The sequence below is a fragment of the Erpetoichthys calabaricus genome, chromosome 14 (genome assembly GCF_900747795.2).
Source record: "Erpetoichthys calabaricus chromosome 14, fErpCal1.3, whole genome shotgun sequence".
In the NCBI taxonomy this organism is placed as follows: Eukaryota; Metazoa; Chordata; class Cladistia; order Polypteriformes; family Polypteridae; genus Erpetoichthys; species Erpetoichthys calabaricus.
This window is the reverse complement of record NC_041407.2, coordinates 18,794,193-18,819,932: the sequence shown is the minus strand read 5'-3', so window position 1 is coordinate 18,819,932 and position 25,740 is coordinate 18,794,193. Positions and strand designations below refer to the sequence as shown.

Below are 25,740 nucleotides of genomic sequence, written 5' to 3'. Positions count from 1 at the left end.
TGTTACTTGGGCAATGGTGTAGACAGCATCTTATGTATGCGTTAGGCACGAGTGTTACCCGGGCAACAGTATAGACACATCTCGCGTAAGACCCAAGGATTACTCGGGCTGTAAAAGTGGCAACAGCATTAGTGCCCAGCATTACTTGGGCAACGGTGTAGGTGTGTGTTACGTATGCGTCAGACACGCGTGTTACTTGGGCAATGGTGTAGACGGCATCTTATGTATGCGTCAGGCACGAGTGTTACCTGGGCAACAGTATAGACACATCTCGCGTAAGACCCAAGGATTACTCGGGCTGTAAAAGTGGCAACAGCATTAGTGCCCAGCATTACTTGGGCAACGGTGTAGGTGTGTGTTACGTATGCGTCAGACACGCGTGTTACTTGGGCAATGGTGTAGACGGCATCTTATGTATGCGTCAGGCACGAGTGTTACCCGGGCAACAGTATAGACACGTCTCGCGTAAAACCCAAGGATTACTCGGGCTGTAAACGTGGCAACAGCATTAGTGCCCAGCATTACTTGGGCAATGGTGTAGGTGTGTGTTACGTATGCGTCAGACACGCGTGTTACTTGGGCAATGGTGTAGACAGCATCTTATGTATGCGTTAGGCACGAGTGTTACCCGGGCAACAGTATAGACACATCTCGCGTAAGACCCAAGGATTACTCGGGCTGTAAAAGTGGCAACAGCATTAGTGCCCAGCATTACTTGGGCAACGGTGTAGGTGTGTGTTACGTATGCGTCAGACACGCGTGTTATTTGGGCAATGGTGTAGACGGCATCTTATGTATGCGTCAGGCACGAGTGTTACCCGGGCAACAGTATAGACACGTCTCGCGTAAAACCCAAGGATTACTCGGGCTGTAAACGTGGCAACAGCATTAGTGCCCAGCATTACTTGGGCAATGGTGTAGGTGTGTGTTACGTATGCGTCAGACACGCGTGTTACTTGGGCAATGGTGTAGATGGCATCTTATGTATGCGTCAGGCATGAGTGTTACTCGGGCAACAGTATAGACACGTCACGCGTAAGACCCAAGGATTACTCGGGCTGTAAAAGTGGCAACAGCATTAGTGCCCAGCATTACTTGGGCAACGGTGTAGGCGTGTCTTACGTATGCGTCAGGCCTTAGAATTACCTGGACGCTTTGTAACAAACATGCCTAGTCTCCATCGCATGGGATAAAAGACAGAATTAGTGCCAACTCTCTATCCAGTGGCAGGCATCTGCACAACACTCCAGCATTCAGGTAGCCGGTCGCCATGGTGACCATAACTCTGAGCGGAAATCAGCATTTATATATAATGGGAGCAACAACAAATTTAAATAAAATTGACTGAAGACAGCTGCCCAGTTTAAAGCTCAAAATGTTTAAAAGTTCATAATTCAAAACAGAAACTAAGCATCTATTTTAAAATGACTTCACTTCAATCTGTGGAATGCAAACAATAACACTGACAAACCAAGAAGGCAGACACACTCAAAAGTTAATTTTTACCAAACGAATGGAAGCAGTACCAGTTGGCGAGCAGCCACTGAAAAGTTTTCTTAATGGTTCCTGGCTCTCATTCCAGGTTGAATCAAATGGGGTGTCTTGTGGTAAGGAAGCCATGCCAAGCCAATGGGTGGGGTTCTCAGAAGTGGACTTGACTGCTACACAGTCTACATGTAGATGTGCTACCATTTGAAATAGTGGCCTCCTACTACAAAAGCACAACCTACACCAAGAGTACCAAAATCCTTTGTGATACCTTAGTCTTTTCCTTTAATATCGCGTTCATCATTGTACAGATTTACAGAGTCAGCCTTTCTGAATAAATTAAAATCCGCAAAGACCCCTCCAGGGCTCTTTTACTAAATGTGAGAGCTCACCAGCGTCACATCTCAATTTCTGCTTATCTGCTGCAATTATTAAGCTTACCTCTCAAATACTGTGAAAGGATTCTGGTCTTAATCTATAATCAGTTTAGCCTGATAATAAAACACTCTAGCGCCCCCAAGGTCAATACAAGAAATTTAGCTAGAATGTCACACAAATACAAACTGTGGTCAACTTTGTAGGTAAACTTACATTCTAAGTATTTATTGTATCATTTTTAGTAAAATTTAAGTATTTAATGTAGAATATCTCCAGAAAAAAGTGAGTAGTGAAATAGCCTTGGTCTACAGACACACTCATTTGTTTAATATACAGCTCAGACTCAAACAATAACAATATTAAAGAGAAAATGTTTAGAAATAATATAAAATCTGAACGGTAGCCTTGACACATTTATTGGTACTCTTTTGAACAGCTCAAATCAGAAGGCCTAGGATTCTCACTGCCGTGAAATTCAGCTCACCAGCAATAAACTGCCATAACGTGACATGAATTAACCAATGATTAGCCAATACATAATGCTGAAAACAGTCACTTTCAATCCCCAAGTTCAAACATAGCAAAATAGTTGGACCATAAAGGCAGGGCCTTAACCAAACCAACCTGCCCAAAAAAGACTCACCCCAAATCCAGCCAGACTCAAAACTGCAGGCTTCTGGCCTAGCAGGCTTCAAACAAAATATATAGTAAAGTCCAAGAATACAGAAAAGGTCCCTATAGAAGATGCATGCCTTGTATGAAGAGGGCAAACAAAAAGTCTTTATAAATCAAAAGATGTATTAGAAGGAACAGAAAAATACAAGCAAAATGCTCATCAGAGCAAAAACAGGCGAAAAAAGAGTTGCCTCAACAGCAATCCAACAACAAATAAATCCACAAAAGAAAACCAGGGACAGAAGCAAAATAAATCAAGAAAATCCAACAAGACTCACAAACTTATATATACTCACCTCTGGGCTCAAATAGTCCGATGTAGGGGGAAGGGGGGTTGGGGTTCAGAGGGAGTGAGGTCAGGGTGGCCCCGCCTCCTGTGGCTCCACCCACAACATGCAAGGAATGGAAGCGCAGTTTAAGGGACAACATAACAGAAAAAAGCATACAAATATGAAAATAATTATTCAAAAACTACAATGAATCATAAAATGCTTCAGAGGCATTCTGGGGTATGTGTTCAGAACAAAATATGTGCATTTATTTATTAATTTATTTATCTGTCTATATACCTATTTATGTATTTATTTAAACAGCTTCTGTAAAAGCTGCTGGAGCGGCTGCTGCTTCACCACCTGAGGCCACAGGTCCGCCGCGCCCTTGACCCTCTGCAGTTTGCATACCAGGAGAAGGTGGGAGTGGAGGATGCCATCATCTACATGCTACACTGATCTCTCTCCAACTTGGACAGAGGCAGTGGTGCTGTAAGAATTATGTTTCTGGACTTCTCTAGCGCCTTCAACACCATCCAACCTCTGCTCCTCAGGGACAAACTGACAGAGATGGGAGTAGATTCATACCTGGTGGCATGGATCATAGACTATCTTAAAGACAGACCTCAGTATGTGCATCTCGGGAACTGCAGGTCTGACATTGTGGTCAGCAACACAGGAGCGCCACAGGGGACTGTACTTTCTCCGGTCCTGTTCAGCCTATATACATCGGACTTCCAATACAACTCGGAGTCCTGCCACATGCAAAAGTTTGCTGATGACACTGCTATCGTGGGCTGCATCAGGAGTGGGCAGGAGGAGGAGTAAAGGGACCTAATCCCTAATGGTGCGACTCAAACTACCTACAACTGAACACCAGCAAAACCAATGAGCTGGTGGTGGATTTTAGGAGGCCCAGGCCCCTCATGGACCCCGTGATCATCAGAGGTGACTGTGTGCAGAGGGTGCAGACCTATAAAGACCTGGGAGTGCAGCTGGATGATAAAATGGACTGGACTGCCAATACTGATGCTCTGTGTAAGAAAGGACAGAGCCGACTATACTTCCTTAGAGGGCTGGCGTCCTTCAACATCTGCAATAAGATGCTGCAGATGTTCTATCAGACCATTGTTGAGAGTGCCCTCTTCTACGCGGTGGTGTGCTGGGGAGGCAGCATAAAGAAGAGGGACGCCTCACGCCTGGATAAACTGGTGAGGAAGGCAGGCTGTATTGTAGGCATGGAGCTGGACAGTTTGACATCTGCGGCAGAGCGACGGGCACTGAGCAGGCTCCTGTCAATCATGGAGAATCCACTAAATCCACTGAACAGGATCATCTCCAAACAGAGGAGCAGCTTCAGCGACAGACTGCTGTCACCGTCCTGCTCCACTGACAGACTGAGGAGATCGTTCCTCCCCCACACTATGCGACTCTTCAATTCCACCTGGGGGGGTAAACGTTAACATTATATAAAGTTACTGTCTGTCTGTATACCTGCATTGTTATCACTCTTTAATTTAATATTGTTTTTTATTAGTATGCTGCTGCTGGAGTATGGGAATTTCCCCTTGGGATTAATCAAGTATCTATCTATCTATCTATCTATCTATCTATCTATCTATCTATCTATCTATCTATCTATCTATCTATCTATCTATCTATCTATCTATCTATCTATCTATCTAAAAAAACAAATTTCCCCCAGGGGACAAACAGTTCTATCTATCGATCTATCTATCTAAAATACACATAAATAAAGAACCTTACATAACACCTGACACCACCAAAGTTAAGAAAGCTGTCTGAGACAATCAGTTAAACTATTATTACCAAACATAAAAATGCCAAGGGATGTAGGTTTATCTCCACAGACCTTAGCATTCCAGTTTGCAGTTATTAACATCATTATGAACATAAATTTTTAAATGCCTATCAGATAGTCTTGGTGTCACAATGCCTCTGAACCCGCTAAGAGCTGCGTTTGGTGGGCTCCCAGATGGGCTTAAAGTGGAGAAGGACAAACAAACTGTGATTGCCTTTACTTCACTATTAGCATGTAGACTTATCTTGCTCAACTGGAAGAATCCTAGCCCACCTCTGTTAAGTCAGTGGGTAACTGATGTTATATGCTATTTGAAATTGAAAAAATATAATTCTCACTTAGAGGATCTGTGCAAAATTTTTTTTAAAAAACCTGGCAGGAACTAATCAATAACATTTTAGAATAAGTATTTATATTGGGGAGAAAAGACACCTTTCTCTAATTACTACTCTCAACAGTTCGGCTCTGGCTCTTGGCCATGCTCTTTTTCTCATGGGTGAGGGTTGATTTGAATTTACTTTTGTTAAGTTTGACTTGATTGTATGGAATGTTACATGTTTTTCATAAATTCAATAAGAAATAAAATCAGATGCTCATGGAGATGTTAAGAAACTTGGTGTGGAGAGGATAATTGACCAAAGACGTCTAGAGGGTATGTGTTCAGAGTACATTGAAATTCTTACCTGGATGTGCTAATGAACATACAACATGTTGCCACTTTCCAGCTCTGGGACACAATGCTGAAAAAAAACGCCACACAGAGCATCCAAAGAGATTCAAGCCAACGCGGAGTGATAATTTCAGTCCATACCATACGCCACACATAACACTGAGAAGGGTTTTAAGGAGGAAGGCAAAGGAGGACCTGTTGAAAGACACAACTAAAAAAAGGTAAGACTGATCTTTGCCTAAACCTACCCTGAGAAATCAAAATCCTTCTGGGAAAATGTTCTGTGGACAGATGAAACCAAAATACAGCTTTCTGCCAATGCAGACTGCAAGGAAAGACCAGCCTACCTACTATAAATAGAAAAAAGGGTCAATAATCTTGTGGAGATGCTTTGCTTTCTCAGATACTGAAGGTCTTGAACGTATTACGAGAATCATGAAAACCACCAGAACATTTAAGCAGGGCTTTGGAGTTGAAGTCAGAGTCAGAAACAATTATTGGATTACTGGAGCCGGAATACAGTTTCTACTGTGGCAAAGCAGGGCACTTAATGTCTAAATGTTCTGTCAACGAACTGGCAGATGAACTTTCGAGTAAAAACCATGACATGCGACTAAAAAAAAAAAGAAAACAAATTAAAAATATCAAGCGAAACAAGACCAAAGCCCAACACGAGAGATAATAACCGTGGTCGAGAGAATAAGAGGGTCAAAACTGAAAGTGCACGTGGGAAAAGAGATAAACTTTGAATATTAAAAAGATTTGGTATCCGCCGATCAGAAGAGGAGTAGCATTCATAGCCATCCTTTTATCCCGTTGTGTCAATCAGGGGTCATGCCCCTAGCAACGCTGGAATGGACCCAACGACGGGAATAAACACTACGGCCGAAAATCATATCAGATCACGACTGTCAGGACGGCAGTACATTCTGCTGCCCACTGACTGCAAACTGTTACCAACTACCGAATGGGCGGTGTGCAACGTTTCTTTACATTGTTTTTACGAGTTCTGAGAGAGTTCATTATTTACTATAAATGCATAGGCCCATTCTGCAGCATCCAAGTAATAAATGGTCCAGCAGTCAATGTGTTAAAACTATTTTTTCTTCTAGACATTTGATAAAAACTTAGCTTCTTTGGTAATTTTGTAAGTTTAGTCTTCTGTTTCATGTTATTCAGCGTTCGTAAGCCACAACAACATCGCTACAGCCTAACCCTATTCCTCCAATAACCCTAGCCTAACATATCAGAATCCTAAAAAGAATCCTAATGATTCATGCAGGCAATGATGAGGTTCCTTGTGTCTTGTATGTTGTGTGCTTTCAATCAAACCCAGCAAATAGATTAGTCTAAATACAAGTAGAGGAGTTGGAGTCGGTAGTACCACAAATTGAGGAGACAGAGACGGACTTGGAGTCCAAGGTTTTGTGTAGCGAGTCCACAGCAGAGCAGGATGAGTTACCCCATGTCAGAAAACTAGGTAGAAGCCAAACAATCAGGGGTTCTACAGCAAGACAATGGCCAACAAAATACATTCAGAAGCATGAAAAATAGTTAAAAAGGAAAAAAGAAACGTATTGTGATAAACTTGGCCAGCACTAAGTTCTGATCTCAATCTAACAGAAATCCTTTCAAAAAAGCTGAAATCCACTGTTGATAAAAAGAATCCTGCAAACATTCAACAGCCAGAACAGACCGCCGTTAAAGAGTGGGATAAACAGCAGAAATGTGCAAGAAACTTATAGTTGACCATATGAAGCATTTAGAGGTGATTATTACTGCCAAGGGCCGTGCAAGCAAATACTGTGTTAATGATGGATGCTTTTAATACACTCATTTGTGTATGCACAAAAAGAGGCTCGAAATGTACACGCACAAATTTCCACGCAAACGTCTGGATATATAAAAGAAAACTTGACGGGGGAAACGTGCGTATATTTACGGCAATCCTGACCCAAGCGTACGCAATATTTTGCAGAAACTGGGAAATGACGACACCCTTGATCAAGTCGGGAAATGTAGCTAAATGATGATTCGCTTGCACAGTAATTCGTATCACCAAGTTGTTATTATGTGCATTGACGTGACAAACATATTACACCTCAAAAATGATAAATATAATGCACAGACTGTATCTTAGTTCCCTTTTTAATGGGGTCAATGCTACATATTTGCCGTGAAGAATTTTTTTTTTTGACATCGGTTACCTGTTGTCACTTCTCAGGGTACTGGCCAACAGGACAGGAATATCTCGGCAAAGCTTCACTCCATAATGTCTGCTGTGCTGGAAGCAATTAGCCGACTGGTGGGACACTACATCCTGTTTTCGAATGGCGTGGGTGCACATACAGAAAACATCACATGCTTTTGTCAGCGTAAAAAAGGAAATTTGCACCAGTGTCCGGTTCTTCTCTGATGTAATCAGAGGGACTGACTACACTTGTGTTGGAAAAAAGGGCACCTAGTGAGAATGAAGCTGCTTTTGTTAAAGGTGAGCAGTGACATCTCATTAATGCACAAGTCATCTGTGATGTTTTGAGGTGGCTGAGAAATGTTTCATCTCCCTAGCCCGGATCAGCCCCGTGATTCATTTATTTTGAGACAGAGTAGCTTATAGTGCTGAACATGGTGGATGGAATGTTGGTACGGTAACTGGCTGAACCCTCAGTGTTTCATATGGCCTGTACTATTCATTGTAACAGAAATCACGTCATTACATGTGTCAAGTAAGAATGGCCATCATCTCTGACACTGGCACCTTACGCCTTTTCCAGACCCCCCAGAGTGCAGAGGAGAGGTGCTATCATGCTGCACATGATCTTGTGCTGTCAATTGTAGAATGCAGCCAGATATTCTTGATTGCAGGGGGCCAAGTCTTGATGCGTCAGGAGCGAGGCTGCTCTACCAGCCAATGAAGCTTTGTGGCATCGTGACTGCATATGTATGAGGTTGCTTAGCATACTCCATATAGACTACAAGTGCAAGGAGGTTCTGCTCAAGTTTTATAATGCACTGGTGAGGCCTCATCTGGAGTCCTGTGTGCAGTTTTGGTCTGCGGGCTACAAAAAGGACATAGCAGCACAAGAAAATGTCCAAAGAAGAGCAACGAGGCTGATTTCAGGGATACAGGGGATGAATTATGAGGAAAGATTAAAAAAGCTGAGCCTTTTAGGTTTAAGCAAAAGAAGATTAAGAGGAGACATGACTGAAGTGTTTAAAATTATGGAGGGAATTAGTCCAGTGGATCGAGACGGTGACTTTAAAATCAGTTCCTCAAGAACACAGGGACACAGTTGGAATCTTGTTAGGAGTAAATTTCACACAAACATTATGAAACTTTTTTTTTTAAACAGAGAACCACAGACATAGAATATGTAGAATAAGTAGTGTGGTAGACAGTAGGACTTTCAAAAGTCGACTTGATGTTATTTTAGAAGAATGAAGTGGATAGAAGTGGTGAGCTTTGATAAACTGAATGGCCTGTTCTCATCCAGATTATTCTAATATGGATGTTTCAGGAGAGCATTCAACACACTTTCCTGCATATTTACAAGCAGATTGTGATTTACAAATGGAAAATTGCGTAGAACTGTGCGTACGTCAGGTTTTATAAAACTGATTTATTTTTATTTGTGTCATATGCATTTTCCTGTTTTTTTAGTCCTATGCATATTTCCACCCTCAAATTCACGCAAAGTTTTATAAATGAGGCCCCAGGTCACATTTCACATTTTCTGTGAATAAACTACATGCAAGTATTTTTGGATATCCTATTAAAATATTTTGATGATCAAAAGCTGGTTCATTTCTAGTTATTTCATAATACACTGCTCGTGATACACAGCAACTAATATATAAGGGGGCCGGTGATGCTGACCACATACTAGAATGACAAGATAAAATAAAGATTTCTGAAAACCAAAGAGTCGCATGAGAAAGTTCTTGAAAGACGTTTCCAATGACGGACAAACAAAATTGGTTCCTCGCCGCAAATTCATTTTTAACAGCCACCTTAAAATGTGGTGAATTTTTTGTATTCTATTTTTTTCAGTAGGTAACATTATCAGGGAGAACAGGGGGAAGGGTACATTAGTTAAGCACAGTCCTTGCTCTGTTACAATCACAAACAAGAATAGCTTCCCCACTTATTTTAGCATTACACTGGGGGATCATATGTCTAAGCTCAGGTCCGCTGTCCGCTGGCGCTGGATGAGTTTGGCATGCTTGAGAAAACAAAGTTATGCTTACCTCTCTGAAAGCTAAGCAAAGGAGCGCACAATGGCTGAAAGCCTAATGACAAAACCTCATGTCATATTTTGTTCGTTCATATGCCATTTGATATTCCTGCCTGCTGAACACCAATGTGTTTAGCGGTAGGGCTCCAATTCCAACCCCCCCACACCGCTGTAGAAAAGGAATAGGGAGGAGAGGAATTTAAGGTTGCTCGGAATTTTTAAGAAACACTTGTGTATTTGAAAATTGCAGCGGCGGCCTTAAAAATTCTAACCGGGTTCCTGCTGGTAAACATGGTTTGTGGACACTGGGAGAGGGAAACACAGACAAGTAGCTGGATAAAAAAAAATCAAATAAGTAGACAGGGGTGTGGGGGGTATGGTTGAGTGTTAAACTAAACATGTTTATAAGAGTCAGCACCCTGAATGAAGAATCACAACGCAAAAACATGTGAATACGTGGGCGCGTATGGCAAATCTTGCACGAATCATCTCTACAACTGCCTCGGCCCTACTTTGATTCCATCCTGTGGTCCATTTTTGGTGTGTTTTCGATTGTTTCTGCTGTGAAGGGCAGGAGCTTCCTTACAAATTTTAAAAACATGTTGCTACGCTGGTGGCTCTGATGTGAATGGGTGTGAGTACAAGTGCTGGGTAGGCCCTTTGACGACCTACTGTCGTCCACTTCAGGCCTGCTTTCTCCCCTTTATATAATCCTTAAAGACCGACTTCTTCACTATACTGGACAGGTACATTTAAAAAAATGTCAAATTATGATCAAGTAAGATTTTGTTTAGTTATTTTATTAAGAGTCAGTAGATATTGTTAATTTCTAGCAGATTTTTTTGCATGTTTGGGTTCAGAAAGATACTGTTAATGATGTACGTTACTTCAATCATTTCTTTCTAATAGGATTGACTACTGCAATGTGGTGTTCACTGGCTGTTCAAATCATTCTTTACGCAACTTTCACTTCATTCAAAAATGCTGCTGCAAGCATTATTACAAGAAGAAGATACAAACTCCAGTTCTCATGACCTTACACTGGTTCCCAGTTCAATTTAGGGCAGACTTCAAAATCCTCCTTTTAACAAATAAAGCTTTAAATCTCCAAGGCTATGCTTACTTACCTGAACTCATCATTATTTACAAATCAGAGCGCATATTAAGGTCTGAAGATGCTGGCCTGCTTATGATTCCAAGGATTAACAAAATAACAGTGGGAGGTCGAACTTTTAGTTACAAGGCCCGAAGTTGTAGAATGGTCTGCCTGCTACTATATGAGGTGCCCCTTCAATCTCAGCTTTTAAATCCCAGCTGAAGACTCACTACTTCAGTTTAGCACACCCCGACTAGAGCTGCTGATTAACTGTGCACACTGAATTTCTGTTGTTACTCAATAAAATCTTGCCTGAAGAAGGGGCCTGAGTTGCCTCGAAAGCTTGCATATTGTAATCTTTTTAGTTAGCCAATAAAAGGTGTCATTTTGCTTGGCTTTTCTCTACATTCATAATGGCTAACACGGTACAACACCCTAGTACTACTGTTGTTACTCAATAATACTAAACTATAAGTAATATGATATTTATATATGCAACCTGGGTCAAATTTTTAAAAAATTATATATAAGTGTGAGTTTGTGTAAATAAAGTTTATTGAAGTTGAGTATATAGGTAGGTGTCCTCTGATTGGCCAGTGGGGGGGAGAGACGCCATTGTAAGATAGTTAAACAAGAGATGTAAGATAGTTCGGAGAGTCGCGGTACGAAGAGGAGAAGACGGGAGTGGTGAGAAAGAAAGAGAAGAAAGAGTTTCAGGCAAAACACCGAAACCGGAAGAGGGAGAGTTTTAGGCAGCATGCTGAAACAAGACGGAGAAAGAACGAGAAGGAGTGACTGTTGAGGCAGCATGCTGAAACAAGACAGAAGGAACAAGAGAGAAAGTCGGAGTTGAGGCAGCACGCCAAAACAAGTGGAAACGAAACAAAGAGAAAAGAGGGGTGCTGTGGAGGCAAAACGCCGATACAAGGCAGAGAGAAAGAAAGAGGGACTAAATGTAGCAAACGGCTAAAAATGAGTTGGTTGATAAAGGAAAAGACGGCAGGCAGGACACAAGGCAGAAATGGTGATTAGTGAGTAAAGAGGGTTTTTTTTTTTGTTTATTTGTTTTAAAGTGGCTCGAGTAAACTTTCAAGTGAAAGGGCCAGTTTCTGTTTTTTTTGTTTGTTTGGCCACTACGCACCCAAGCTACATTTGGGGCCCCCAACGGAGTGAGTAATATTCATTGACTGTGGAAATAAGTCTGGGTGAGCTCACCAATAGTTTCGGACCCATTATATATATGTGAATTTCCCATCGGGATTAATAAAGTATCTATCTATCTATCTATCTAAATAAGTTATTGCTTGTGTTTTATGTATAGTGTATATACAGTAATCCCTCGCTATATCGCGCTTCGCCTTTCGCGGCTTCACTCCATCGCGGATTTTATATGTAAGCATATTTAAATATATATCGCGGATTTTTTGCTGGTTCACGGATTTCTGCGGACAATGGGTCTTTTAATTTCTGGTACATGCTTCCTCAGTTGATTTGCCCAGTTGATTTCATACAAGGGACGCTATTGGCAGATGGCTGAGAAGCTACCCGGCTTACTTTTCTGTCTCTCTTGCGCTGACTTTCTCTGATCCTGACGTAGGGGGATTGAGCAGGGGGGCTGTTCGCACACCTAGACGATACGGACGCTCGTCTAAAAATGCTGAAAGATTATCTTCACGTTGCTATCTTTTGTGCAGCTGCTTCCTGAAACGACATGCTGCACGGTGCTTCGAATACTTAAAAGCTCGAAGGGCACGTATTGATTTTTGACTGTTTGTTTTTCTCTGTCTCTCTCTCTGCTCCTGACGGAGGGGGTGTGAGCTGCCGCCTTCAACAGCTTTGTACCGGCGGTGCTTCGCATACTTAAAAGCCAAACAGCCCTATTGATTTGTTTGCTTTCCTCTGTCTTTCTGACAGTCTGTGCTCCTGACGCGCACTCCTTTGAAGAGGAAAATATGTTTGCATTCTTTTAATTGTGAGACAGAACTGTCATCTCTGTCTTGTCATGGAGCACAGTTTAAACTTTTGAAAAAGAGACAAATGTTTGTTTGCAGTGTTTGAATAACATTCCTGTCTCTCTACAACCTCCTGTGTTTCTGCGCAAATCTGTGACCCAAGCATGACAATATAAAAATAACCATATAAACATATGGTTTCTACTTCGCGGATTTTCTTATTTCGCAGGTGGCTCTGGAACGCAACCCCCGCGATGGAGGAGGGATTACTGTATTGTAACTGCTCAATTTAACTAAATTGTTCACGTTTCAATTTAGTAAAGAGAGGTTCTGTTTATATATTTGAGTAACTGATTTGATTATTGATTACAAGGCTGAAGGTGGGCGATAGTGTATCTTCACGCAACAGAGGTGGCGACACCATTATAAAAGAGCTCAGGGCCTTTGCATACCGATAACGGAGGGTTGGTGCAAGGGGGTTACATATACTGTTACTAACTCACCAATATTCTGTTTCTCTTCTTGGTACTCACACGTGACACTTGGTGCTGATGCTCTACTGCCAAGTTATTTGCCTCACAGGTGGCGCAGTGGTAGTAAGGAGACTGTGGAAGATTGTGGGTTCGCTTCCCGGTTCCTCCCTGTGTGGATAGCGCTTTGAATACTGAGAAAAGCGCTATATAAATGTAATGAATTATTATTATTATTATTGCCTGCCTATGGAAGAGTCATCTCAGACAAAGGAGCACTGGAATTATCAGATAGAAGGGTCCTCTCATCGGAATAGCCAGCCCAGCAATGACTCTGCTGCAGAATGGCCAATAGGGGGGAGGCAGCTTGTTGGCTGTGGTCTCCGGGACTCTATCTGTGTCTGGCTTGTCTGACTCTTTTTGTACAATCTGGCTGTGGTTCTACAATTAACTGATGGACAGACTTTGTTGTTCTTCATTTATGTCAATTCGTTTCTACTTTGTTGTTGATGCATTTGAATAAATCTATATTCTTTTACTTGATGGTTCTATATTTAGCGAGTTCTATAATCTATTCTTGCATTTTGCCTTGACAGTTGTCGCCATGCTCTGCATCTGCACTTAGCGAGGAGCGCCATGTAACATCAAACTACTTTAGATTATTGTATTTCTGAGGTTCCCATCTAACTCTGTAAGAAGGATTACTTGTGCTCTGTTTTGTGTGTTGTATTTACCCCCATTTTTGATATGCAGTGAATGCCCAGTCACTCACTTTGAAATGACTTTCCACAACATTTCTTCCATTTTTTTTTTACTTTTCTGTATGGGGACTTTTTTTTTCTTGTGTTCTTAGAGAGTCAAGCTTGGGGGGGCTGACAAAAAGCAGGGTCTGTTAAAGCCCATTGAGACATTCCTTGTGTGATTTTGAGCTATACAAGAAATAAATTACTGTTGTTGTTGTTGTTTACCACATGGTTCCTTACAGAGCAAACAAGAATAAATTGCAGAATCAAACGCACAAACTAATTATAACATACTCAACATTCTCAAACCTGCCAAGTCTAATTCAGAGTTGCAGTAGTGTGGAAATCTATCCAGGCAGCACTTGGCGAAGGGTACACCTGTCATTCATGTCATTCATGCACATGTCCACAAACAGCCGATTCAGAAGTGCCAGTCCACTAAACATGTATCTCTTTGAGGATGCGGGAGGAAAACCAGTGTAACACAGAGGAACACCCATGCTGAAAGAGGGAGAATGTGCAAAATCACAGACAGAGACCGGGTCAAAACAAAAGGGTTTGGATCCAGGAGGGCAGCAGGAGTACACAACTGTGCAACATGCAAATCAATCAGAAGATCAGAAATCAATACAAAATCAAGAAACATAACATAAATGGGCTGCAAGAAAAATTAGGAAATGTATCTGGTAAATTAAGCAGCTAGTGCCATGAACATGAGCTCTAGAAGCAAAACACAATTGATATAAAAAAAATTGTGAGAAGTTTGGCTATTTCTGTGTGATTGGTGAACAAACAAACAGATTTTTACAAAATGCCCCCTTTGGTCCAAAATTCAGGCTATATGGCATATTAGGCCTGTAATATCGGGTTGGGGTTGGGGAATAACCTAAAAATCAGCAACAGCAAATAAGACATAAAGGCTCTTTGGCGCGGCGAAAAGTCAATCATCAGTTCCTTGGTTTTGCTGATGTTGAGTTGCGGACAATTCTTTTTCCACCATGAAACAAAGTTCTCCACCCGATTCTTCTCCTCTGTCTCATCCCCTTTATCAATACACCCCATAAGTGCAGAATCATCCCAGAAAGTGTCATGACCTGGTGTTGTATTTCTAGTCTGAGGTGTACACAGTAGAGAGAGATGGTGGCAGGCCTGTTCCTTGTTCCAGTGTTGCTCACACAATCCTTGAGCCTCACAAACTGTGGTCTGCCTGACAGATAGTCCATTATCCAGGACACCATTGTCTCATCCACCTGCATATCTCAGAGCTTACTGCTGTGTTCTTAAAGATGAAGGAAAGACACAGTCAGAAGTACATTTCTAATGCAGTTTATTCCCTAACCCCATTCAACTGCCTTCACGTACAGCATTTGATACTCACATCCTCCCCTGAAGACGTCATACCTCCCAAAAGACGCAACCCACAATAATCGATAACTAAACATAATAGACCAAAGCATTACTGAATATCACATATAACCCTTATTACCCCTTAACAGAGATGGCTGGATGGCATGGAAGACATCAAAAAACATAACCCTCATGGTGTTGTCAGCTTAGTCTACATGAAAGTAAGCCTTGTGGAGCAGATAGATAATTCCACTTCTATTATTAGTACGGTGTTCCTAATAAATTGCCCAGAGAGTGCTATTGCACTGCTCATTTGTACACAGTAATATCAAACTTTATCTATAATATACTTCTGAAAGATTACACAAACTTCCAAAATAATAACACAAAATATGCCAAAGATGAAGCCAGAGAACCTTCAAAAGCCATTACAAACCATACAATTAGACAACCAGTTTGTGTTTATAAGAATTACTTCTGAATGCACTGAAATCACTTCAGTTTTAATGCCCAGCACCTCTCGACTCATCGGATATACCTTTCAACAACTCTTGAATTTTTAAGGAATTCCCCCCACACACGTAGATTTGAAAAACCCTCATATTTTAGGCAATTTTTGGACCCCATTTTGTGGGCAAAACTTCACCCTGATGATAAAGAGTAAACTAATAGGTGTCTTCACCAAAAATGATTAGAAGAACTCAAAGTTGTGCATACCACCTCAACTGACCCCAAGGGTTCAGCCCCTAATGGGATACAAGGGGTCAAAGTTACTCCTTTTCACAAGAAGGGGCCCGCGTTGCCTTGAAAGCTGGCATATTGTAATCTTTTTAGTTAGCCAATAAAAGGTGCCGTTTTACTTGACGTCTCATTACACCCATAGTGGCTAACATTGCACAACACCCTAGGACTACCAAACTTCGAAAAAATCAAGATTGGTATCTTTAGCATCAATGTGAAGTGTTGTTTTATGCTATTTTTTGAGGTTGCTGATCACAAATGTGATAATATTTTTGATATTTGAGTGTTTACCGGTGGTCCTCACCCTCTAAGAGCCACTCCCAGAAGGTTTAAAATTGAAACAAATTTTAAACATAAGCATGTGGGGTATTGTTTTAGACTAGTTCAAGGTCAGTGTTTACAGATATGCTATTTTTGATCTTCTACTAGGTATTTAGACCTCTATGGACCTCCATCAGAAGGTGAAAATGACAAGGGGGATAAAATTGATGAGCCACAGCATGAAGTTATGGGAAAGAGTAATGGAAGCTAGTTTAAGAAGGGAGGCGAGGATTAGTGAGCAGCAGGATGGTTTCATGCCAGGAAAGAGCAGCACTGATGCAATGCTTGCTCTGAGGATGTTGATGGAGAAGTGGAGGAGTTGCATTGCGTCTTTGTGGACACTGGAGAAAGCATATGACAGGGTGCCTCGAGAGGAGCTGTGATATTGTATGAGGAAGTCGAGAGTGGCAGAGAAGTACGTAAGAATTGTACAGGATATGTACAAGGGAAGTGTGACAGTGGTGAGGTCTGCGGTAGGAGTGACGGATGCATTCAAGTTGGAGGTGGGATTACATCAGGGATCAGTTCTGAGGCCTTTCTTATTTGCAATGGTGATGGGCAGGTTGAGAGACGAGATTAGACAGGAGTCTCTGTGGACTATGATGTTTGCTGATGACATTGTGATCTGTAGCGAGAGTAGGGAGCAGGTTGAGGAGACCCTGGAGAGGTGGAGATGTGCTCTAGAGAGGAGAGGAATGAAGGTCAGTAGGAACAAAACAGAATAAATGTGTGTAAATGAGAGGGAGGTCAGTGGAATGTTGAGGATGAAGGGAATAGAGTTGGCGAAGGTGGATGAGTTTATATGTACTTGGGATACTTGGGATCAACAATTCAGAGTAACGGGGATTGTGGAAGAGAGGTGAAAAAAAAGAGTTCAGGCAGGGTGGAATGGGTGGAGAAGAGTGTCAGGAGTGATTTGTGACAGACGGGTATCAGTAAGAGTGAAAGGGAAGGTCTACAGGACGGTAGTGAGACCAGCTATGTTATATGGGTTGGAGACAGTGGCACTGACCAGAAAGCAGGAGACAGAGCTGGAGGTGGCAGAGTTAAAGATGCTAAGATTTGTGCTGGGTGTGATGAGGATGGACAGGATTAGAAATGAGGACATTAGAGGGTCAGCTCAGGTTGGATGGTTGGGAGACAAAGTCAGAGAGGCAAGATTGCATTGGTTTGGACATGTGCAGAGGAGAGATGCTGGGTATATTGGGAGAAAGATGCTAACGATAGAGCTGCCAGGGAAGAGGAAAAGAGGAAGGCCTAAGAGAAGGTTTATGGATGTGATGAGAGAGGACATGCAGGTGGAAAATGTAAAAGAGCAAGATGCAGAAGACAGGACAAAGAAGAAGATGATCCACTGTGGCAACCCTTAATAGGAGCAGCCAAAAGAAGAAGAAGAAGATAATACAATTGAGAATACAGTGATCCCTCGCTATATCGCGCTTCGCCTTTCGCGGCTTCACTCTATCGCAGATTTTATATGTAAGCATATTTAAATATATATCACGGATTTTTTGCTGGTTCGCGGATTTCTGCGGACAATGGGTCTTTTAATTTCTGGTACATGCTTCCTCAGTTGGTTTGCCCAGTTGATTTCATACAAGGGACGCTATTGGCAGATGGCTGAGAAGCTACCCAACTTACTTTTCTTTCTCTCTCTCTTGCGCTGACTATCTGTGATCCTGACGTAGGGGCTGTTCGCAGGGGGGCTGTTCGCACACCTAGACGATACGGATGCTCGTCTAAAAGTGCTGAAAGATTATCTTCACGTTGCTACCTTCTGTGTGCAGCTTTTAAGTATGCTGCACGGTGCTTCGCATACTTAAAAGCTCAAAGGGCACGTATTGATTTTTGACTTTGTTTCTCTCTCTCTATCTCTTCCTGCTCCTGACGGAGGGGGTGTGAGCTGCCGCCTTCAACAGCTTTGTGCCGCGGTGCTTCGCATACTTAAGAGCCAAACAGCCCTATTGATTTGTTTGCTCCTTTGATGAGGAAGATATGTTTGCATTCTTTTAATTGTGAGACTGAACTGTCATCTCTGTCTTGTCATGGAGCACAGTTTAAACTTTTGAAAAAGAGACAAATGTTTGTTTGCAGTGTTTGAATAACGTTCCTGTCTCTCTACAACCTCCTGTGTTTCTGCGCAAATCTGTGACCCAAGCATGACAATATAAAAATAACCATATAAACATATGGTTTCTACTTCGCGGATTTTCTTATTTCGCGGGTGGCTCTGGAACGCAACCCCCGCGATGGAGGAGGGATTACTGTATTTCAATTGAAGCACATGTTTTAGCATTTCTTGTCTATTATGTACTTCGACCCAATGATGCCAAAGGGTGGACTCGGCGACCTTACCAAAAATTACACGCCGTCCCAGTTTGCCTCCTTTAAAATGTCTGACAAACTGACCGAGGTGAAACTTTCAAGGTAGAGGCCGCGGTATTATGGTTACATTTCAAGACTGCACTCTGCCTTTGTGCTACTCGTTTCCCAGTGCTGCAGCTGAAAACATGGGTTGGTTCATTATGGGGGGGGGGGGGGGGGGGGGGGGAACGGTTGTGATGAAGGGGCTTCGTTTGAATGGTGGCCCCTTACAAACCTAACTACAGCTACAGGAGAGGTACAGTAAAGTAACGTAATGGTAATTTATTTAAACTAGCTAACATTAGGAGGCTAAGTTTAGTCACAAACAGCATGCAGTGTAGCAGTACCTAACATTAATTATATATTGATCCTCTTTTTCAGGCATAAAATAATTTGCAAAAAGGCACAGTAGCAAAAGAATAAAACTGTATGGAGTCCTTCTACCACCATCGCGTGTGTGTGTGGGTGAATGGATGGATGACTACTTCGCTGACAGGAATATGTACAGAGAACATGTGTGTATATAAAAGCATGGTGGTATGTTAGTGAACTCTCGCTTCTACAGAGAGGGGGTCTGCCATTGCTGAAATTTAGGCAGCAAGGCAGAGAGAAAACGCAGGTCTATTTCTGGAGCCCTTTGACTTAAACAGCATACAGTAATGATGATGATGTCTTTAAAATGAATCTGTATTTTGGCATAGAGGTTACTTGTGGATATACAGTGCCCTCCACAATGTCTGAGACAAAGGATCATTTTTTTTCCTTGATTTGCCCTCCTGCTCTAACAGTTTAAAATTATAAATCATGCAATTCAGATGTGATTAAAGGGCACGTTGCAGACTTTCATTTAAAAGGGTTTACATACATCTGGGTCAAATCATACAGAAATGACAACACTTTTTATACATGCCCTCCCTCCATTTCGGGACCCTGTATATTGATAACTATCAAGTGTTTTTGTTTCTAATATTTTTTGACTTACAGGGAGACATACAATGAACATTAAAGTACGGTTGTATGTTATTATATTTTGGTTACTCCTGTGTATATGTTTGATATGTATTTACTGTGATTATTTTACAGTGGAATAAACTGAAAATGATAAATAGCAGTAGGTTACTGCAGCTGATTCCTTCAAATTGGAATTTGGCAAATGAGTATTTAATAAGCCAATGAATGATATTATTTATGTTGTTTTTAAAATAATAATGCTATTGCGTTATCCTACTATTATATTAATATCTGTTACACCTTCTAATTTACCTATGCTATAGACCAGGGTTGGGCAATGTCGGTCCTGGAGGGCCGCAGTGGCTGCAGGTTTTCATTCCAACCCAATTACTTAATTAGAAACCAATCCTTGCCAGCCTGAGACCTTATTTAATGTTATGGCTTGTTAGTCTGCAATGTTAGGTTCTTATATATTAGATTTTTTTTTCCTTTCCAAGGATATCATCAAAATGATTTCAAGCATCCATCCATCCATCCATTTTCCAACCCGCTGAATCCGAACACAGGGTCACGGGGGTCTGCTGGAGCCAATCTCAGCCAACACAGGGCACAAGGCAGGAACCAATCCTGGGCAGGGTGCCAACCCACCGCAGTGATTTCAAGCATGAAGCGGATAATTTTCAGTCTGTCGCGTTTTTCTATTAAGCGTTTTATTAAATCAAGCAGTTGCAGATGGTGGCACTGACCAGAAAGCAGGAGACAGAGCTGGAGGTGGCAGAGTTAAAGATGTTAAGATTTGCATTGGGTGTGACGAGGATGGACAGGATTAGAAATGAGGACATTAGAGGGTCAGCTCAGGTGGGACGGTTGGGAGACAAAGTCAGAGAGGCGAGATTGTGTTCGGTTTGGACATGTGCAGAGGAGAGATGCTGGGTATATTGGGAGAAGGACGTTAAGGATAGAGCTGCCAGGAAAGAGGAAGGCCTAAGAGAAGGTTTATGGATGTGGTGAGAGAGGACATGCAGGTGATGGGTGTAACAGAGCAAGATGCAAAGGACAGAAAGATATGGAAGAAGATGATCCGCTGTGGCAACCCCTAACAGGACCAGCGGAAAGAAGAAGATTAAATCAAGCAGTGCATGATGAACACACACAGATATAAATGGAAAAAAGTGAGATGGGAAACTGCTGGCTGCTTTCTCATTTACATCTTATTGCTAATAAGGAGCCACTAAAAACACTGAATGCAGCGGTTTAAGATTGAAATAAGCAATTAAGGGTGGGGAACCTTAACAAGCGAGACCACCAAAACGAAGCATCAAAATGTAACTTAAGCAATAATTGACTTCTCATTAAGAAACTGGGTTGAAACAAAAACCTGCAGCTACTGCGGCCCTCCAGGACTGATCTTGCCCACCCCTTCTGTAGACTTTAAGTGTGCCACACCACAGTATTCACTCCAGGGCTTCCCAAACTCAGTCCTGAGGGTCCCCCTGTGGCTGCAGGTTTTTTATTCCAACCAGCTTCTGTTTTTAATTGAACTCCTGGGATAATTAAGTGAAATGTTATTTCCCAATTTCTATGTTTTGGGAACAATATAGAAATTAGAAAACTAAGCTTGGGGTAAAAAAAAATTAAAATGTACCAAGCAGTATGGAAGTTTTTTTTTTTCATTTTAATAATATTTTCATCTTGATTTTCATTCTACTTTTCCAGGTGTTGTAATTGTTTAACTAATCCATTATTTACTAATTAGTGGGTCCCACGCTAAAGCCTTTGATTATTCCGTGTTGTTTGCCAGCGTGTCTGCTCTGCTCGTTTATAATTGTCATTAATAAGATACAACGAAGGGGGAAAACTGCACAGAGACAGGACAAAATATAATGAAATCAACAAAAGAGAGTTAAGCATTTAAATCTATAGCAGAAATATTTCTAAATGTCTTATACTGTAAATGTAAAACTCATGCAGCTGGGCTTTTCTGAATGTACAAAAAGAGGAAAAAAAAAATACCAGCAAATTAAATGAGATCAGCGTGTTATCAGGTGTTGTCACCGATTATGAATCTGGTTGGAACAAAAACCTGGCGGCCACAGTGGGTCCCCAAAACCGAGTTTAGGAAGCACTGCGCTAGACCCATCTGGCTACCCCACTAAAAATCTTCTGGAGGCACCCCTGCTTCTATTCTTGAAAGAAATCATGACATATGTAACTCAAACTATATTTTTTAGTACTTAAACTAAACGAATAATTTGTCACTGTTACATACTTAAGAGAGAAAATGAGTACAAACCCTATGTGCGTCTCCGTATTAACTGCACACTGGACGCCGACCCGAAGTGGCCTGTGCCTTCTAGACACGCACACGTCCGCAGAGACACAAGGGGTCGATCACACTACTAGTGCCTGAACGCCCGCCCACTCGTATAACGGAGCCGCCGCTGGCGCTGCTTAAAGTAGGTGTCACGTTCAGTGACGTATTCAAGGTGTTCGTTTACCTCCCTCACTTGTCGTGTCATCGTGAGGTGGGGCGTGTGGACGCATAAACCCGGGCCGATACCCGCTGACCCGACCCAACGCCCATCGAACTGTCAGATCCTGCCCTCCTCGCTCGTTGCCGGCGTAGCTCGGCGCGCGCACCTTTCCGTGCCATCATTAAGTCGCACGCTCCCCTCCGTCCCCTCCCTCTCTCTCCGTCCCTGCCTTCCTTCCTCCTACCACCTACCCCCCCCCCCCCCCCCCCCCCCCCAAGAATGAGAGGCCTGTATGCGCAAAAGCGGACCCGCGTGCCGCACTAACCAACCTTGAGCTTCGATCAGATCGCGACGCTGAATGTAAAAATGTCAGAATCTCAGCCTCGCTGTTTCTCTGCAAGCCAAAGCTATTGGTGACACCGGCCTACGTATAAATGGCGATCCCGACGCGTCAGCAAACATGAAGACGACACATAAAATCAATAAGTGTGTGTTGTGCGCATAGCGGAGGGCAATCTACAGAAATCGTTAGCAGGTAAATGGGGAAAAAAAGATGAAGAAAAGTGGGCCGGAAACTATGCTAATCAGAAGGGGGGTTGGTTTGAAGCTGTCAAAGCCCCTTGGGAATAAGTTTAGCATTTCACTTTGGAACAATTACATAAACTACCTAGACGGGGAGGCACGTAACGTACGGCTAGCCAGCATGCCGGTTTTTCATGAACAGTATGCCAGCTAAGCGCTGCTTGATCGTTTACAGCAAATATGCAAATACATGCGCATACCCAAATAGAGGTACACCGGAGGGCAAATGCTGTGGCTTATTTCTACATAGCGAAACGTCATCTTGATAACTCGCTGGGCAATGTGAGCAAGCTTCAGATTACCGACTGCGGAGACGCTGCAAATGTTGCTAACACCGGGGGCACTCTTACGTACTGAGCGGTGGGCTCAATCCAGACAGACATTCTGAAAGTATGCCATTTGTTTATGTGTACATCTGATATTTACACACGCACACAAACTCGGGAATAACAACATGTAATGTAACGTTAGCTATACACACAGGCAGATTAACCCACCACAGAAACGCGCCCTTTGAGAATCGATGACAAATTATATACATGGGACCGAAAATACTGAACGCGCTATAACACAGAAAAACAGACTGAATCGCTGAAAAAGTGGAAATAAATTGAGAAGTCTAGGGACCTACCGTCATATCGATTGAAAAATGACAGAATTAGAAAAACACAATTAAGCACTTTTTAAAACATGTATATGTAATTTATTACGCATGTTGAGAACGGGGAAGATGACGACAAGGCTGCTACGCTGTAACTAACCAAATATATTTGGCAGTGTGTGTGAGAACGTGTATAATGCGATACACGTAAATTACATATGTAGACGAATCAACCTTATTTTTATAATATGGACGCAGACAGCAGATATCAGTTGACAACATATGTAAAAATAATCACACGCATAAGCGCTCATATTTTTGTTAAATGTGGAGGAGGGAACGTGAACGCATTCATACGTGTCTTCTTCCATATGAAATACCCTGTACAGTATACAGAGCAACTTAACACGATCCACTTCTCAGCCACTCGCTGCCCCCTTAAATAGGGTGTTGTAAAAGACAAATGCGACAAATGTTTTCCCATTACACAGCCCAGATGCAGCAGTTAATACATACATTACGCCTGCGTCTCTCTTACCTGCCCACTGTTTGGTTAGCGAGCTGTCGCATTCGATTGAATTGTTTCTTCATGTTGTATTCGGCTGCGTTAAGACCAACTGCGAACCTCAAACGGCATTTCACGTCGACGGTCGGCGAAGACGTTATAATCCTCACAGCGGCGAGACCCTTCCTTCATTGCACTTGAAAGCACATCGCGAACACATAGTCGTAAAAACCATAATTTCATTGCATTTTTTACGCTTCCCACGTCTTCTCTCCGATCCGGAGATGCTGGACCAGTTTCTCTCACCCTTTCGGCGAAATGACAGGTTAAAGAACGCATGCGTTCCACGGCGCGGGGCATGCCGGGAATTTGAGTTTTCTTTCACACCAACTATGAAAGGGTAATCGATCAAACCGTCAAGCCGTTTTCCACCTTGCTTAAGCAATATGATCCAAATAAGTATTTAACAGGTATGTGAAATAGCATTTTTTTTAATTAAAAAAAGAAACTAAACATTAATATTTAGGATTGTGTGATAAATGTGGCTGTACTCGTATTTATGCAAATCCCTGCTACCAAATTTCAAACACAATTTAACTATAATAAATTCTGTATGAGATAAATCGATGTAGAACCATCAATTAATTATAGTTTCTTTTTATTCACTTATATTAATAATATACAATAATAAAGTAACACTTTTTTGATTTAAAAACTTTTTTTTTCTTAGCTAATGATTGCGTTAAAGGGATGTGCATTATCCATACTATTTTGAAAATGTAATACTCCTAATTCACTGTGATAATTCACTTTCAGTTTTGTTTTGTGCCTTGCATCTGTTGTTTCTGTTACAGGCCTTAACTTCCCACAGTTATCCAATTCAAAAAAAAAAATTTTGTCTATTTATAATTCTCAGTAAATGATTCATTTTCATCTATTCTTCAGTTCTTTCAGATTTGTACTCCACAATGGCCGAGGGAGTCCTGCTTGACTCATAAAACTGTTATTTTACGTAGCAACTGTCACTAAGCAAATTAAAAATAATTTTAAGTAAAGTGGTCACAAAATGGTTAATATTAGAAAAGGAAAAACTTCAGAGGGAGTTAACTGACTGAGAACTATGAATGTCAACATTCATTGTATTACTGGTACAATATTTTTTGTATATAAGCACTCCAATAAGACTTGGCAGAAGAAATAAATCTACTATTCATTTGGGCTTGCGGCAGGAAAAAAATTATCTTCTCCTTTAATTTAACGCCAATGCCTATTTTTTAATATCTTGATTATAAGGATTTAAAGTACATTAGTCATTGACAAGTGATCTCACTACTAACCCCAAACAAAAATAAAGTACTTTTGTCTGTGAAACTGTATTTAGGTGTAACGTTAAAAGCTGCAGTCTAAGGAGGGAATTTAGAAAGTGATACGCAAGTCGAGTGAAGGCACCTTACAGCTCAGCACCTGCATGACTCTGCAAGGTAGACTCCCATGTAATTCACATAATACGTTAAGCAGCAGGCTTACTATCTGGAACAGCAAGTTATTCAGGTGTGTAGCAAGTAATTGTTCGGGCTTGCTTTCAGTAATTAGCTTAAAAAGAGACCGAACCCAACCTTTTCACTTAACAGGTTCAGTAATTACCTAACCATTTTTAAAATGAAACAAGATTTCTTCTTCCTAATCTGCAGTGAATTGGCTGAAGCCGCTGAATTCAAGAAGAGTTGCTCTTCAGGACAAACAACAATTCTCTGCACAGGTGTCTTAACTTCCATTTCTTTCTGAAGATTTCTAGAGAAATGGTGGAAGCGCCGTGCTGGATGGACTGGGATGGAGGATGAATCGTTGGCCTGGAAGAACAATGTGAGAGGAAGCTCAGATTTCTATCCAAAGAAATAATGGATGGACTGGGGAAGGTCCTGTGGTTATCTCCCTAGAGCTCCTTCTGGCTGCCTCGGGTCTCCCTGCAGCCTTTAGCCCCAATGCACATTTCGAGGGTCAACTGCCCCCGGTCTCCCTAACACAGGGATCTGAAACTCCAGTCCTGGTGGGCCGC

At 41.8% G+C, this 25,740-nt stretch overlaps 1 protein-coding gene across 6 annotated transcripts in view; it reads right to left on the bottom strand.

Annotated features, from left to right (window-relative positions):
* The window catches only part of arhgap44a (Rho GTPase activating protein 44a), a 232,566-nt gene extending 208,552 nt beyond the window's left edge, over window positions 1-24,014 (bottom strand). For 4 of the 6 annotated variants that reach the window (XM_028818565.2, XM_028818568.2, XM_028818567.2 and 1 more), the window contains exon 1: window positions 23,718-24,013. In XM_028818565.2, the coding sequence (XP_028674398.1) occupies window positions 23,718-23,770 (53 nt within the window). In that variant the 5' untranslated portion in view covers window positions 23,771-24,013. Of the gene's footprint in view, window positions 1-23,717 lie in introns of all 6 variants that reach the window. The other 2 variants (XM_028818570.2, XM_028818571.2) reach the window with 1 other exon arrangement.
* Between the last annotated feature and the right edge of the window lie 1,726 nt (window positions 24,015-25,740).